The sequence below is a fragment of the Charadrius vociferus genome, unplaced genomic scaffold (assembly GCF_000708025.1).
Source record: "Charadrius vociferus isolate BGI_N301 unplaced genomic scaffold, ASM70802v2 scaffold59, whole genome shotgun sequence".
NCBI classification, from domain to species: domain Eukaryota; kingdom Metazoa; phylum Chordata; class Aves; order Charadriiformes; family Charadriidae; genus Charadrius; species Charadrius vociferus.
In genome coordinates this window covers 4390569-4405088 of record NW_009661371.1, presented here as the reverse complement: position 1 = coordinate 4405088, position 14520 = coordinate 4390569, and the positions used below count along the sequence as shown (strand labels likewise).

Here is a 14520-nt window from a genome sequence, read left to right as displayed (position 1 = left end):
CGGATTCAAAAAATTTTTGGATTTATGGGTTATATGGTGCCTATATTTCAGGTGAACCACTGCACCAAAGAATTGTAATTACGAAAGCAGGCAAACAAGACAGCAGATACCTGACCGAGCAATGCCGCTGTCTCTGTCCTCATTTTGTCCTCTGCTAGGCATATCAACAGGCGTGCTGTGTGCTAAAACAAACAGATCAGATCAATAGAAAATATTACATAACGCATCATACTATTTGTCAGCATTTAAAAAAGTGTTTAAGTTTAAAGGTCATAAAACAGCAAAGTTACATCCTGTACTGTTATTCCAAATAAGCAGTATGGTGTGAGCAGAGGTGGCAGCAAACAGTTCCCATACTGAGTGTCATGTTACTAGAGGAAGTCGGTTATTTGCCCCAATCTAAAAACATCTCTAAGAAGCTTAAGAACCTGAATACAGCCTACATCATAAAAAAAATCATATATGCTTTGAAAATGAAGGCTGGTGGTACCCCTACCTTGACTTTTTTTGTGTGTGCAAGACTGTCATTCTACACAGGTTAATATCATAATGAAATAGTCAAATACAAGGTCCATTAAGCTTCTGATTCACTCCCCAAGCAGAGATTTACTATCCACAAAGCCTCACAGAAAGAAACATTCAGCCTATGTTGTATTACATTGAAGTTAGTAGTGCAGAGTCACTCAAATTGTAGAGCATGCAAGATTTGCAAAGGCTGTGAAGAAACTGCATTGGTATTCCAGTCCACATTTTTGCAATTAACAGAACTAACTGGGCCTAAGATCTACCCACCTGCATGGGTCATCAGTATGCCTGTAAAAGGAGACTTTATGTAGTTTAAAGTTTTGAGAGTTAAAGAAATTGATATTGTTAAAGAAAAAAACCTTAAAGCCTCCCAGACTTAGCTCAAGAATTAATTTCGAATGTCTGCCATCAAATTAAAAAAAAAGCAGCAAGAGGTAAGAGAAGAAAAAGCTGTACACCAGCAAGACACCTGCACACTAGCAAGAAACCAGCTATAAGCCAGGAAACATAAGTTCTCTAAGAAACATAAGGGCTCATTTATTATTAAACACTACATAAAAATACCTTTAAAATTAAACACAGGAATTAGAAAAGAAATACAAACAAAAACCCATTAACTTAGCTATTTCTTTGGCAGAAAGGTTTTCAAGTATAAGTCAGATACATCCGTTGCCACTGTTTTAGCCCTTTCTGTTTCTAGAGAGGAATTATGTATGTCCTGCAAGGATCCAGAAGGAGCTGGATTTGTGTGTGCATATGGATGGGTCACACTGTGGCTGGCATTCCACACAAACCTGCAAAGAAAGAAGCACTGCGGATGAGCCGGAGGGGACCTCCTTCAGACACACCCTGCAGCAGTTTGCTGCTACACAGCTGTAACACACCTAGGAAACAAAAGCAATGTAGAGAAAATGCAATGCAAAAAAAAGTAAAAAAAAAAAAAGAAAGAAGGTGATGCATGGAGAAAAAAACCAAAACACACACACTGAACAAACAGATGACCTCATTGTCAGAAAGACATAGAACCTGGAAATATTTACCTAAATTACTTCCACTGCGACAGGTTCCCAAACCATTCTGATTCGAGCTCAGCTTTCCCAGACCAGGATCTTGGTTGATGTATTCAAAGCTATCTTGTAAGCTAAAAAAGGGGGAAAAGCCGGTGTTCCTTAAGAATACAATCAACAGGCATTGATATTAGCTTAAGAATTAGGCTCATTTTATGGAAAAAAGAAGGTTGAAGATTAACTTTACAATCAAACTCAAGGACCAGTAGGTATTCTGAATGTCACATTTGGGATTCATCTTATCCACGTTTGCCCATATTGGGACAAGGAAAAAGGAAACAGATGAAAAACAGCATCTCTTCTGTCATTGTTGAAGGAAACAGAAGTAGGGTACAAGGACACAAAGCTTTTTAACATATACCCCTTCTTCACCCTTCTGGCAGCAGGAAGAGACAGAGGCTTTGATAGTCCAAAGCACCTAACCTCTGAAGATTACTGCATGTCTCCTGGACAAATTAAGCAGCAGAAACTCTGAGAGATTTTAAACTTGGGTGGCCTGGCCAAGAGTATCTTCTCCACAGCTGCCATTTCTGATTTTCTACTAGACTATTCCACTCCGGCTAGGGCAACTTTAGAAGCAGTGACAAAAGGACTACAAAAGGAGAAAAGGAAAGACAACTGCATTGAACAGGAGAAAAAAAAAAAAAAAAAAAAGAAAGTTTCTTACTTATTGTTGCTTCCACTGAAGCTTCCTACCCTGGCTGAGAAGACTTTACTTATCATCAGCTGTGGGGGAGAGCTGAAAGGATAAACAGTCATTTCAGTGAGTCATCAGTTCCGAGCGCCTGACAGGAGAGTGCATCACAGAAAAGAACACTGACCGTATATAGTGAATTTTCAAGGTGGAGCCTTTGTAACTCATTGCCACTGAGCCAAACATCATTTCCCCAAGCATGTTGACATCAGAGGCTGGTCTGGTGTACTACACAGACAAGAAGATGGGAAGAGCAAAGTCAGTAAAAACTTGGCATAATACTTCAATTTAGTATAGTGCCATAGTGTTACATTTTGAATGGAGAATACAAGTAACTTCTGCTTTCCCAGGCAGACTAAGATCCTGTGTGGTTCTAACACAGTGAGGGCAAATAAAGTAAGTACAAGTGGAAGACGTACTCTGTTTTGCTCACCAAATGGGCATTGTTACCCTTGTTACAAGGGGACCTCCAAAGGCAAGAAAGAAGAAAAAAGATGTACTGCATTTCCAAAAGAAATAGCTGTGTCCAGCAACACTCCCATATAAGAGAGTATTTGATGAAACCTGTAGGTGTTCACAGGACTTAGAGTCTGTGGTCTGAATCCCCAAGCATTAAACTGTCTTCCTCATTCAAATGAGTAAATTCTCCTTCCCTGCCATTATAGAAAGCTTCTTGGAAACATATTTGTTTGGAAAATAATTTGTGAAGGCTGTGTTCCAAAATATAATCAGACCAATTTCTTATTTTGTTTCAGACTCATCTTCAATAGCAAATATGGAGAGAATTTTGTTAATTTTGAAGGAAATTGCTTACCTTCTAGTTAAATATATTTTTTCTGCCTTAATCTACACATGCTTCAAATTACATTTTTCTAGATGAAACGTTTATGCCTTTATTGAGAAACAACCAGAGTACCTAAAAAATAGTTCTCTTAAAAATTTCATGTTATAGTAAGACAGACTGAAGGGACTTTTAATATACCATGTTCAACAGCTTTTTCAGAACTGATACGAAGCACAGGTAGACATCTTTCAAAACAAGAACAGAGACTGGTATAGTGCTTTATGACCTTCACAAATAATAATGCTATTAAATATCTTCTGTAACTCTTTGAAAGACAAGACCAAGGTAGACCAAAAGGTTAAGATGTACCCACACATTCTTACTCTACAACACTTTAAAGATACAGTGGATATCTCAAGGTTAATGTTAACTGGTACTATACTGAAAGCATACCTAGTCATTCAATGCATATAAGTCAAGGCTTTTATATACAAACCTCTTTAGTAAAACAGATAAATACAAGCAAGTAATGAACATTACCTGATACTTCGGTATCTGTTCTTTGATATTTTGCATACAGCTTATCGAGGGGCTATGGGAAGAAATATTGTTGTTCCCATTGCTTGCTTGGCAGTTCTTGGCAGAAGTCTTTATAGAAGCATCCTCTGCCATTTTCTGTGTAAAAATAGAGTAGTATGATGAAAACAAAGCAAACATGAGAACTTCCATTTGTAAACATACCATGGCAAGTTTTTTCTTAAACTAAAGGTAAACAATGAAAAAGACACCCTTATTTGGTTCAAAAATATATGTATGTTTTAAGAGATTTTTTTAAAAGACCAGCATCAGAGAAAGTGCAGATCTACTCTCACATTTATTTTATCAGTCAAGTATATCACACATCAGTCAAAGTTTCATTGGCAGATCATTCCCAATTGTTATGAATTGCTCTGTGTAATGTTCACCAAAGTTTCTGTAAACAAAATCTCAGCTTATGGGTTGCTCACAAACCAATTTCTGTAATCATTTGCACAATTAATCACTCGAATTACATATAACTTTTGCTCTCCAACTGATTAACAGATTTCTTAAACAGAAGAACAACCAGCAAAAACAAGGAGTGAACAATGCATAATTTGGTAGAATTACTGGGTTATAAAAACTATTTGTTAAACCTGTAAAGGAGTTGTGTAACAAAAAAAAAACAAAAAACAAGCAAATAAATGCTTAAATCCAGATGACTGTTTAATTCAAAGTTTATTCTTAAGTCACTATGTTTTAACAAAATCTCAGAAAGATACTGATTATGTTAATGGTATTCATACATGTTTCATAAAACAAGCTGCATTGAATTCATTGGCATTTGCTTAATACAGTTTTGAACAAAACCTAATGAGTTTCTTGTTTTCTTTGACGGCTGCTTCCTGCTTCCCCCTTCCCCCGCCCCAATTTGAATGTCCATTAGATGTCAGTTAAAAAGGCCACATTATTTCAAAAATACTTCTAACATGCACTTGAATGGTTTATATGAAGGGAGCAAAACTGTAACCTTGCAGCAACTGAAACTGCTTAGAAAGTTTCTCTCACACTCAAACTTTTTATATATGTAAGAAATTAAAAATCCCTTAATGAACATATATTTAATGTGTATTAATGTAAACATTCATTCATCTGGTGCACATCAGAATGAAGTGTATTTTTTATAAGTCTCACTTTGTACCAGCATGGTTTACCACATTGGGAACGTGCATTGAGAGAGATCAACTAATTTTTTTTTTTTTAAAATGTCAACAGGGTACATGTAGATAGATTACAGAAAGGACAAGCAAGCAGGCAAAAAGAAATAGTAATAACGTAGATGCTAGTAAAGAGCAGTCATAGCCATATTTTGCACTCAGCAAGACAAGAAAAGAACAATAACAGGAAATTAAATGGAAATAAAAGTAGAATCCAGTATTCCACAAGACTGATTTTCAAGATGAACACTTTGAATACTACAGTGCAATAACTGTAGTAAGTTTCAGAATACTCAAGTCACAAGGTCAAGATAATGAAATAGGCAAAAGGAAAGATGCAGAAGAAAAAGACCAGCAAGCCAAGAAAAGTAGAGCAGACGATCTGTCATTTTTTGAAAAGTTGAGTTTAAACTACAGTGATAGTAGATCTCCTTTACCAATTTACAAATAAACCTACTAGCATGTTGAAAAAAAGTAATCCCAGACTTCTGTATTTTATCCTATATTTGCACTCCTTTTGTGCAGTTTTACCTGGCATAGTATTTATGTGCTATTGCTTATCTAATCCCAATGTGACTGTCATTAACACTTTAGAAATGCACCGGTGTCTGTAGTCACGTGTTGAATGAGCTATTGACAAAAAGTGCCTACTAAAAGTGGTCTGATATATGCCATCTGCAGAAAGAATTGGAGATTAGATTAAGAACACTGAAAAGAAATGCAGTATAGTGAGCAAACATAGGGTTAAATGGAATACAGACCTGCTAGTTCCCCCAGGTAAGTTTATTATATACTTTAGAGATAAACAACGCATTTGAATATTCAGTGTGAGTAAGCTTGACTGTATTTCAGGAAAAGGGGTAAGTGCACAGTATATACACACACTCTTTATTGCCTTTAGTTTAAACACGACTGAGCTTGAGAGTAATTTTGCCTTAACTTTAAATGAATCAAGTTTTAGGTTCGCTATTTGATAACATACCAAACAACCAACAAAACATTCAAGATCACTTTTAACATCTGTGTGTTTGCCATGCCACTCAAAGTGCTTTGGCTGTTTTAAAACTAGTCTAGTTACCTAGACTAGTGACTGGCTAGAAAACAGATTATAGCTGGTATTGTGTGTTACGAGGGAGGTTATAACCTGTTTTATTTAAGTCTTGCATAGAGTTACTGATAGAACATTTTGTAGTTAACGTTTAAAGTGTTCAAGCAAGTGGAATAATTTGAGTATTTAAATGAAGCCAGAAATATATTTTTCTCACATAATGTGTGTTTTTAATCAACTTTAATATACAAAGTAATGACCTCGATGGGGGGTGGGAGGAGGAGGAGAAAAGGGAGAGCAAGATCAACAGACCAGTCTGACCCATTTACCCTCTTAAGCAGATGATCAGTCATCAGCTGATGATGCTCAGTCTTACTGATTTGGCACAGTGGCATATTTGCAGTGTGACTGAAGTAAGTACTGCTGTTTTTTAAGCATCTTCATAAGCAATTTCTACAAGTCACAACTATTCATATATAGCTAGTGACTCTGCAATAAACCATGCTAGTCTGACAGGCTGAAGCTGCTGGTTGTAACAGACTTCAAAACAAACAAAAAAATTGAAATAATTTAATGTAGAAGAGAAACACGGAGCCAGTAGAGGAAAAAACCCAACACAAACAAAAAACAAAACTACCACAAAACATAAAATACTACTGTTTTATTTGTCTTAAAATCACTTAAGCTTGCTTGAAGTATTACTTCACAATTTCTGTGCCTGGAAAACAGCAGAAAGAATTTGCATCTTGACAGCATCTACTCTTGCTTCTATGTGTGTCCTAAAAACTTATGTGGCCATATATTGCCATGTGTCAGTCTTACACGCTACAGCACGGTTAGCTTAAGCGGAGTTGTTTTAATTCACATAAAGCCAACAACTTTACTAATCCAAACAAAGGAAGACAAGCACATTTAGAGACATGCTAGACATCACTGGAAGAATGGGACTGCACAACCAGGGCTAACAACAAAAAGCAATCCCAGTCAACATTAAAAAGGCTGAGGAAATACTCAGTTTAGTTTAAAGAGGTATAGATTGCTTTGTTTGAAAGCAAATCAGGTTCAAGTTCTTAAGTTTCAATACCATATTTATACTATAAATACCAAATACTAGATATGAGTTCATAGCCTTTTTGGAATCTAACACACTCCTGTTGCAGCTATCACAGAATTGAGGTCAAATAAAAGATCACAAGGAAGATTAAGAAGTTGACGCTGTCATATTAGAATTTCTGCTTTTGGGAAGGGAAACAAAAGAGCAGTAGGACAAAAGCAAAATTAGCATTTCATACCTGAACCACAGCTTCATCAATTTTGCGGACTGCTTTGGAATCAAATAAGACCTGTCTGCCTCTCCTCTCACAGTCTTGGTAAACTATCAGGCGGATTTCGTTCAAGTCAAACTCTGAAGAGGACCAGCTGCAGATTATGAACACAAGATGTTAAAATACTGTGCTTACTACTTTGCAGGCTTATTTAAGTGAAGAAATGGGTATTCGGCAAATACATCTTTTACTCAGCATTTACAAGAATCAGGCTGTAACCACAGAACTCTGACCAAAAACGAACTGAAAGGAGGATCTAAGCATGGTGTCACTCATACACAGGCAGGTACAGCCAGACCAATTTTCATCCAATCTTTCTTCAAAATTTTCCAGAAAGGGAACACAAAACTTTGTCTCAGCAATCTGCTCCAGGGCTTAACTACCCTTAAATTTACTCCCTTCCCCATACACAGTCTGGATCATCCTTATTGCAAGGTAGGTGTATTATTTTGTGCAATTCTCTCAGTGGCAATAAAGAACAATGGATTACCATCCTCTTTACTGCAGCCTTTCACAAGATCAAGGCTTACACCCACCCTCATTCTCCTCTCCTCTAAATGACACAAACCCAATTCCTTTTGACCTATTCCTGTCAATATAAGTTATGATTTTTCCCAAGTTTAATTCTTATAACTGAAAGGCAAGCTTTATGTTGTTCCATTATTTTTCCCCTTTCTTTTCTGAGATGTTTCAGGGTTTACAGAGCAATCATAGATTACCGAGACTTGATCTCCGACTACGATGAAACTCATTTAGTAGATGAAACCAAGATACCACTGAGATTCAACCTGAAGCAAAACAACTCTCTCAAGCCAGAATCTGCCCGTTCCTCAGAGATACGCCATGGCACACAACTTGCCTCTTTGCACTACCACAGGAGGTTGAGGAGCACAACTGATCATGGCTGCGATGGCAAGAGACTTTATTTCCTAATTCCAAAGGGAGTCGGTCTGCATGTCAGAGCATTGAGGTTTGCTTGTCCTCAGGTTCAGCTACAGAAAACGGTTTTCATGTTATGTAGCTGACGAGCTGGAACTAATGGAAAAAACCTACTACTGCATAAAGCAGTGCCACACAGCACTGGTGCTCAGTCATATTGCCTCATCCCTGACCTGAATGGACTGCATCTAGGGGGCAAGAGTACAACTGTTGGTTTAACAAATTGCATAACAGGCTTCAGTCAAGGCCACACTGATCTCCCACCTAAAAAGATGTTTCATTTAGGAATTTTCCCAAACTATGCCCTGCAGAGAAGGGAAATGGAGAATTGAGGGAAGAGAACAAAATCTCTGTACAGCTGAAATACAAGAATTTCTGAAGTTATTTCTTTTATTCCATGCTCTGTTAACAGCCATAAATCAATAGTGAGGTAAACACCATCAACTCCTGCTAGAGTCAGTAAGGTAACCATGGGCAACTGCTTTCGGAGCACACTCAGAGACTTGCAAATTTTAAATAATCATAAGTAAAGCCAGCTTCATTTCTTCTTTGTGCTTCATCTTGCATTTCAGACATCAACTCCCCTTTCTATATATCTAGAAAGAAAAATAAGCCTAAATAGGCACCTTTTTCAAAGCTGAAAGGTCTCATCAATCTGGAAGGTTTTATTCTATTTTTAAATACCTTGGGACAGAATAAGCCAGGCACCTGTGTCCATTGTAAGGCAATCTTATACAAATATATTCTATGTACATAATATACAAGGGTCCAGTACACATCAAAGCCAGATCATGGAACGACGCTAAAGGCTGTTTTGCCATCAAACAATGGGGAAACTTTTGTTTGTAACATGTTGCCTCCAAAATGCTAGGAGTGCCAGGCAGATTTCTTTTCAAGTCTTCCCTTTCAAAGACAGTCACAGCATTCAGTCAACCTGCATGAGATCAGACCTGATACCATTGTTGATAGTTGCCCAACAAAGATCCTACACACCTCACATATACAGAGAACTGCAACCACACCATCTGTTTTAAAAGTCTGTTACAAGTTTCTCAGCCCACTGCCTGTGCAATGCTATTACAAAATCCAGTTACACAGAACGCAAGAGAAGTCACAGCCATCAATAGACTTCATTTTAGTCTGCCGCATGGATCTGATGCTCTTTAGCACCAGATACACCGATACCTCTTCAGTTATACAGCCACCTATTTACTTACAGACTTTCTGCAACAGACAATATCTGAAGTAACTATGCTGCTTTCTTAACAAGGCCACAGGTCTTCCCTCCTTTTAATGACAAAGAAAAGGTACATCTCTATGGCTGTAATTTGAGTTGTATGCACGATCAAAACCTTGCTTATCTCCAGGACTGGCACAGCGGGGTCCATAGTTCAGGCCACAGGACTGCAAGTCTAAACGGAGAAAGATTCATTTCAGACCCGAATTGAGCCAATCCAGCCCTGTATCTGTCTACCATTGCTAAAAGCATGCTCAATACTTGTGTTGCATGAATTTAGGTTTCTTTATGAGCAGGTGAACTCCCACATTCTGCACTAAATCAAACTTCTTGTGTTTGTGCAGTGCCAACTTCTGTGTAAGATGTGAACTGGGTTTTATAACAAATGCTGAAGTAAAAGCCAATTTCACAGCCTGCTGAGGTGCCTTTTCCACACAGCATGCTAGAATTAAAGATTGCTGCAGTCTTTCAAAACTTCAAACAGATTCTAGCACCAGACAGGAACAAGCTAAGAAGTTACATAAAATCTATCATAGAGAGCCTTATGTGACTAATAGACCAAATCCAGGGAAGTAACTGCAGATAATTCTTCTTATAGTACCAAGCAAATATCAAATGTATGTTTTAATAAAGTCTTTGCTTTCCGGCTTTGAGTTACCCAGAACACAGATGCAGTTCCTGCAGCAGCCCTACCCATCACAGAAGAAATCCATCCTACTAAAACCTCATTTGGTAAGAGCAAGCATATCTATAGGCAAGTTATACAGGCATATATAATCCCAAAGTCTCATTACTTCCACATGGAATCTAGCACCAGGCCCAAGACTAGTCAGATGACCAGGATGTTCCCCCCCCCGCCCAATCACAAAAGCTGATGAGCAGATAGCTTCCAGTACTTCCACCCTCTATTGTTTAAGCCAGCTTATTATAGCCCCCCAAAACAGGGACAGCAGGAGTATTCGATCAACTCCTAAAAGCAGAGTGTTGAAGAACACAGATAATACACAAACTCAGTGGTCAGCTCCATTTTCACATGCGTAAAACCCAAACCTTACTTAGCTCTGTGTCAGTTTCTTGCTTATTTAGCAATGCTGAAAGGCACCTGCTTATTTGTTTCTTCTTCACATACGGATTTTGAAAGAGAGATAAGATTCTCTTACACTAAATATCAGTTAATGAAAAAAAAATACTACAAACTGTCACACATATTCCTTTAGATGTTAGAAAGTAATAGCTTAAAGGTTTGACTAAGAAGAAAAAACCTTTCACTCTTCCATCAGTTATTTCTAAAAATAAGACCAAAATATCTGAAATAGGCAACAAATATTTTAGCCTGTCTTTTCATAAGGAAAAAAGGTTCCTTTGCTCACAGGCAACCTATAGGCATGCAGGTTCACCTTGCCCAATTTTTTCTTAATTCACTAATCAATTTCAACCACCAAGTTTGACCAAGGGATATCTATTTCTATCCTCCAAAAATAAATAGTGAAGGAGGTAACAGACTCTTTCCCCTCCTCCTCCAAGGCCACAATATGAACTAATGTTAACTTCAAGGCAACAAAAAAAATACGATGCATTTGTCGGAGATCGGTAGAGGAGATTCTAAAGAGGAAGGAGGAGATTATAAAAGTGTTATGTTAAAAGCTTGCACCACAATTTGAACATTATTCTGTAACAAAATTATTAATTCTTCCACTTTTGGACTAGAAAGTAAACCTTGAACATACTTACAAAAAGCCCCTTATTTTCCAGTTGCACCATATTACGAGATTCCAACAGTCTACTCCATGTCCAGTTATAACAAATACCAATATTTATTCTTATCAGAAGTGCTCTTTCAGCTCTTCACCACCACTCCTGACACTCTCTTAATTCATGTCTCAAGACTCAGTTGTTTTCCTTATACTCATTTCATAAAATCTAAACTGGCACACTGTTGATTGTTGCCTTTTCCCTGTTTCTGTCTAAGCCAGTGTACCCAACCATACATAAGTACTGCAGAAAGCTATGTGAGAGTTATATAATATCAGTCGTTTTGCACATGTACCTACTGCTGAAAGCGTTACTTCTGATAACTAAACTCCGTAATCCCCAGGGTAAGCTTCATATTTCTAACTTTAGCAAGAATAAGTGTGCTACAATCACTGCTTTTGGATAACAACTGTTGCTTCTTTCAGTCAGCTTAAAAAAAGCCTTCAAAAGTAAGTTTCACTAAACACTAACTGAAACATCATTTGCTTTAGCCCTGTTTATATAAATTTTCTCATTCTGCTGACACAAGAACAAACTCACATGGTCAATTCCTGTTTAAGAACTACTTAATAAATAGAATGATAAAAGATCTGTGCTGAAGGAATACATATCGCTAAGACTTATAAAATAAATGTTACAAATGAAATGAATAAAACTATAGTAGAGTGGGGTTTTTTAGCCACCTGAGTGTCAACATACTGCAAAATGACAAAACAGGCTTCTGATAACATTACACCCTAGAAAGGTAAGGAAGTGAAAAGACTGACAGCTAACTGAAATGTTTCACTTCGTCTTAAAAACAATACATTATGTCATGTCCTGCATATTCTTAAAATTTAACTGAATTATATTAATATGAGCTTGTGCAGACACTCATATTTCAAGTTAAATGTGGCTATTTTGACCAAACATAATATTTTCTTATTTGACCACAAAAATAAGAGCCCCACATATCCTTTCTCCTCTTTTCATAACTACGTGACCCCTCCTATTACTCTTGTCTGCTCTGGTAATTGCTGGACCCTTCTGTAAGCTAACCAAATTCTCCACAGCAGCACAAGTCTGTCCCAGCACATGAAAGCTGATCAGAAACGGAGCTGGAAAAAGGAAGCAAGAAGCAGAAGGCAGTGGAACCTCCACCTCTTGGTGGCAGCATGAGTTACACTGACTTGATCCATCCTGTACATTTAGGAAAGGGCACAAAGAAAGCGTTCCCTATACATTCCAAATAAGTATTGAGGCTGTTAGAATGTTAATTGAGTTTTCTTGCTCCCGAGCCAGTTTTCTGCCTGCCTAGTTAGCTGAACTGACTCCCTAAGGGGAACCAGTTCCAAAAGGATTGGAAAGGCCAAGGCCAGCACAAAGGGAAAAAGGACAAGAGCAATATGCCAGAAAGCAAAGGAAGAATAGGCAATATGATTACTCCCTTCATCAGCAGTCTGTTTGAAGAGCTCAGATTATCTAGCCTCACCTTCAGAGTGGATCCTTCCTGCATGTGGAAGATGCTAGAACTAATAAACATCATCTTCAAGTCAAAATAAATAAAATCAAGCTGTCTACGTTCATACAACAGGAAAACCAGGTCTACTAAAGACACTAAAACACCACAGATATTTTTTTTTTTTTTTTTTTGAGAGAGAGAGAATGCCACAAGTTTGGAACAGCTTGCAGATATCCTGGCAAGTTTTCTCCCCAGATTCCATATTAAGCTTGTTTTCTTTATTTTCTCTTGAATGGGCATATAAGCTACTTTTCTTTGGCTTGTTCAACATTTCTGCCATCACAGATAAGAGACATGGAGACAAGGAGATCTCTCTTACTTAGGAGAAAGCAGACTCATTTGTTTCTGGAAAAAAGTCACAAAAAATTTGCCCCATTCTGCCTTGAATCAGTATTTTCAGTTAATATAGATCTCCAAACCCTGATCTTTACAAAGAAAGCTTTTGGTTCACCTTCATAATAATCAGCATGCATGCATGCAATAACTGAAGAGTGACTTATTCATTTACATTCAAAAACTACTTCAGCTGACCTTAAAACTTTTTTGAAAGTGACTAACCACTCAGTACTTCAGTGTAACATCTCTAGGCTAGAGAAATAAAGAGGTTGAAACACACCTATACAGCTATCTATATTTTTCTGCTTCTTAGATCAGCAATCCTGAATGTAGAATATTTGTTATAACGCCCTTGGGTGTTAGAATTTGGAAAAAGCTGCCCTGAACCATATTTTCAACACAGTTACACAGCAGTAGAGACTCAGACATTTGAGACATGCTGGCACACATCTGAAAAAGACACCACAAAAGTCAAAGAAACAATATTCATAGTCCAGATTACTTTGATGTAATGTTTGATCTAGAAGTCATTTACAAGTAAAGCAGAGGGTTCCCCCCTCTGCATTCCTCCTCCACAGCATTCTCTCCTGTCTGCTCTGCACATTGATACTACTTGACCCACTAACACAGGAGGTGGCAAAAAAAATAAGAGGGGAACTAATTAGAAAACTAGAAAGAGAAGGCAAGATTATTTAACCTTAACTGAAAAGAAAAGTAATTATCCTTCATGCCTCAGTTTGCATATACATAAATCTTACACATCAGAGTCAAGATTGTAGATTCAGTTTCAAACAACAGGGAAGACTTTCTGGAGTATCAGTTACCATCACCAGCAAAAATAAGCTTCTAACAGAATTTTTCCAATTATTTACAAAACAGCCTTTCAGGCACATGATTACAAGTCTAATATCTACTTAAAAAGTCCATTATTTGTCAAAAATCATATATATTAAAAAAGTTTCATGCATACCTGTTTTGCAGCAGTCTAGTCACTTTGCTCACACAGCTGACACTTTGGTCTCTCAAAGGTTTTCTAATCCTTTCATCCAATTTGGTACAAGAGAGATTATTTCCAAGTGGCACATCGTTGCTGTTTCTTGCTCTTTCAATTTGTCCCCCTGTGCCATTTGTAGCTTTTGGTGTACCCCCACACATTTTCTTTTGCTACAAATCCTCTTGTAAAGCTCCCTCAAAGAAACTAAATACCCGCTGAAGAGATATAGACTCAAGTGGATTTCTTTACTATAGATCAACCATTAACGATGGCAATTTACCATCAGCTTTCTTCCCTAGACAGGAATATGGTCTGCTGAATTTCCTGTTAGGGGAAAAAAAGGCAAAGAGATCTTCATATATTCTATAAGCCATTAATGCAGAAAGAAGGCTGTAGCTAATGTACTGCTGCAATTATTCCAGACAGAGGAGTAGACATGACTTTCAAGTTTCAGAAGCCATCGTAGACTTGCTCTTGCTGCTGTTAGGAGTTTTTCCTACCAAGCCTGGCACAAAGCTGTAGCAGATACAACAGCTAATATTGACTTTAACTATGTTTGTTTCCTGGTATGTGATTAGGTAG

The 14520-nt window shown here is 37.5% G+C and overlaps 1 protein-coding gene across 1 annotated transcript in view; it reads right to left on the bottom strand.

Annotated features, from left to right (window-relative positions):
• The window catches only part of FNIP2 (folliculin interacting protein 2), a 32486-nt gene extending 18387 nt beyond the window's left edge, over positions 1-14099 (bottom strand). The window contains exons 1-8 of the mRNA XM_009893720.1: positions 13915-14099; positions 7147-7273; positions 3611-3745; positions 2414-2514; positions 2260-2331; positions 1566-1666; positions 1320-1409; positions 111-182 (exon numbers count right to left, since the gene is read on the bottom strand). Coding sequence (XP_009892022.1) covers positions 111-182; positions 1320-1409; positions 1566-1666; positions 2260-2331; positions 2414-2514; positions 3611-3745; positions 7147-7273; positions 13915-14099 — 883 coding nt within the window. The remainder of the gene's footprint in view (positions 1-110; positions 183-1319; positions 1410-1565; positions 1667-2259; positions 2332-2413; positions 2515-3610; positions 3746-7146; positions 7274-13914) is intronic.
• Between the last annotated feature and the right edge of the window lie 421 nt (positions 14100-14520).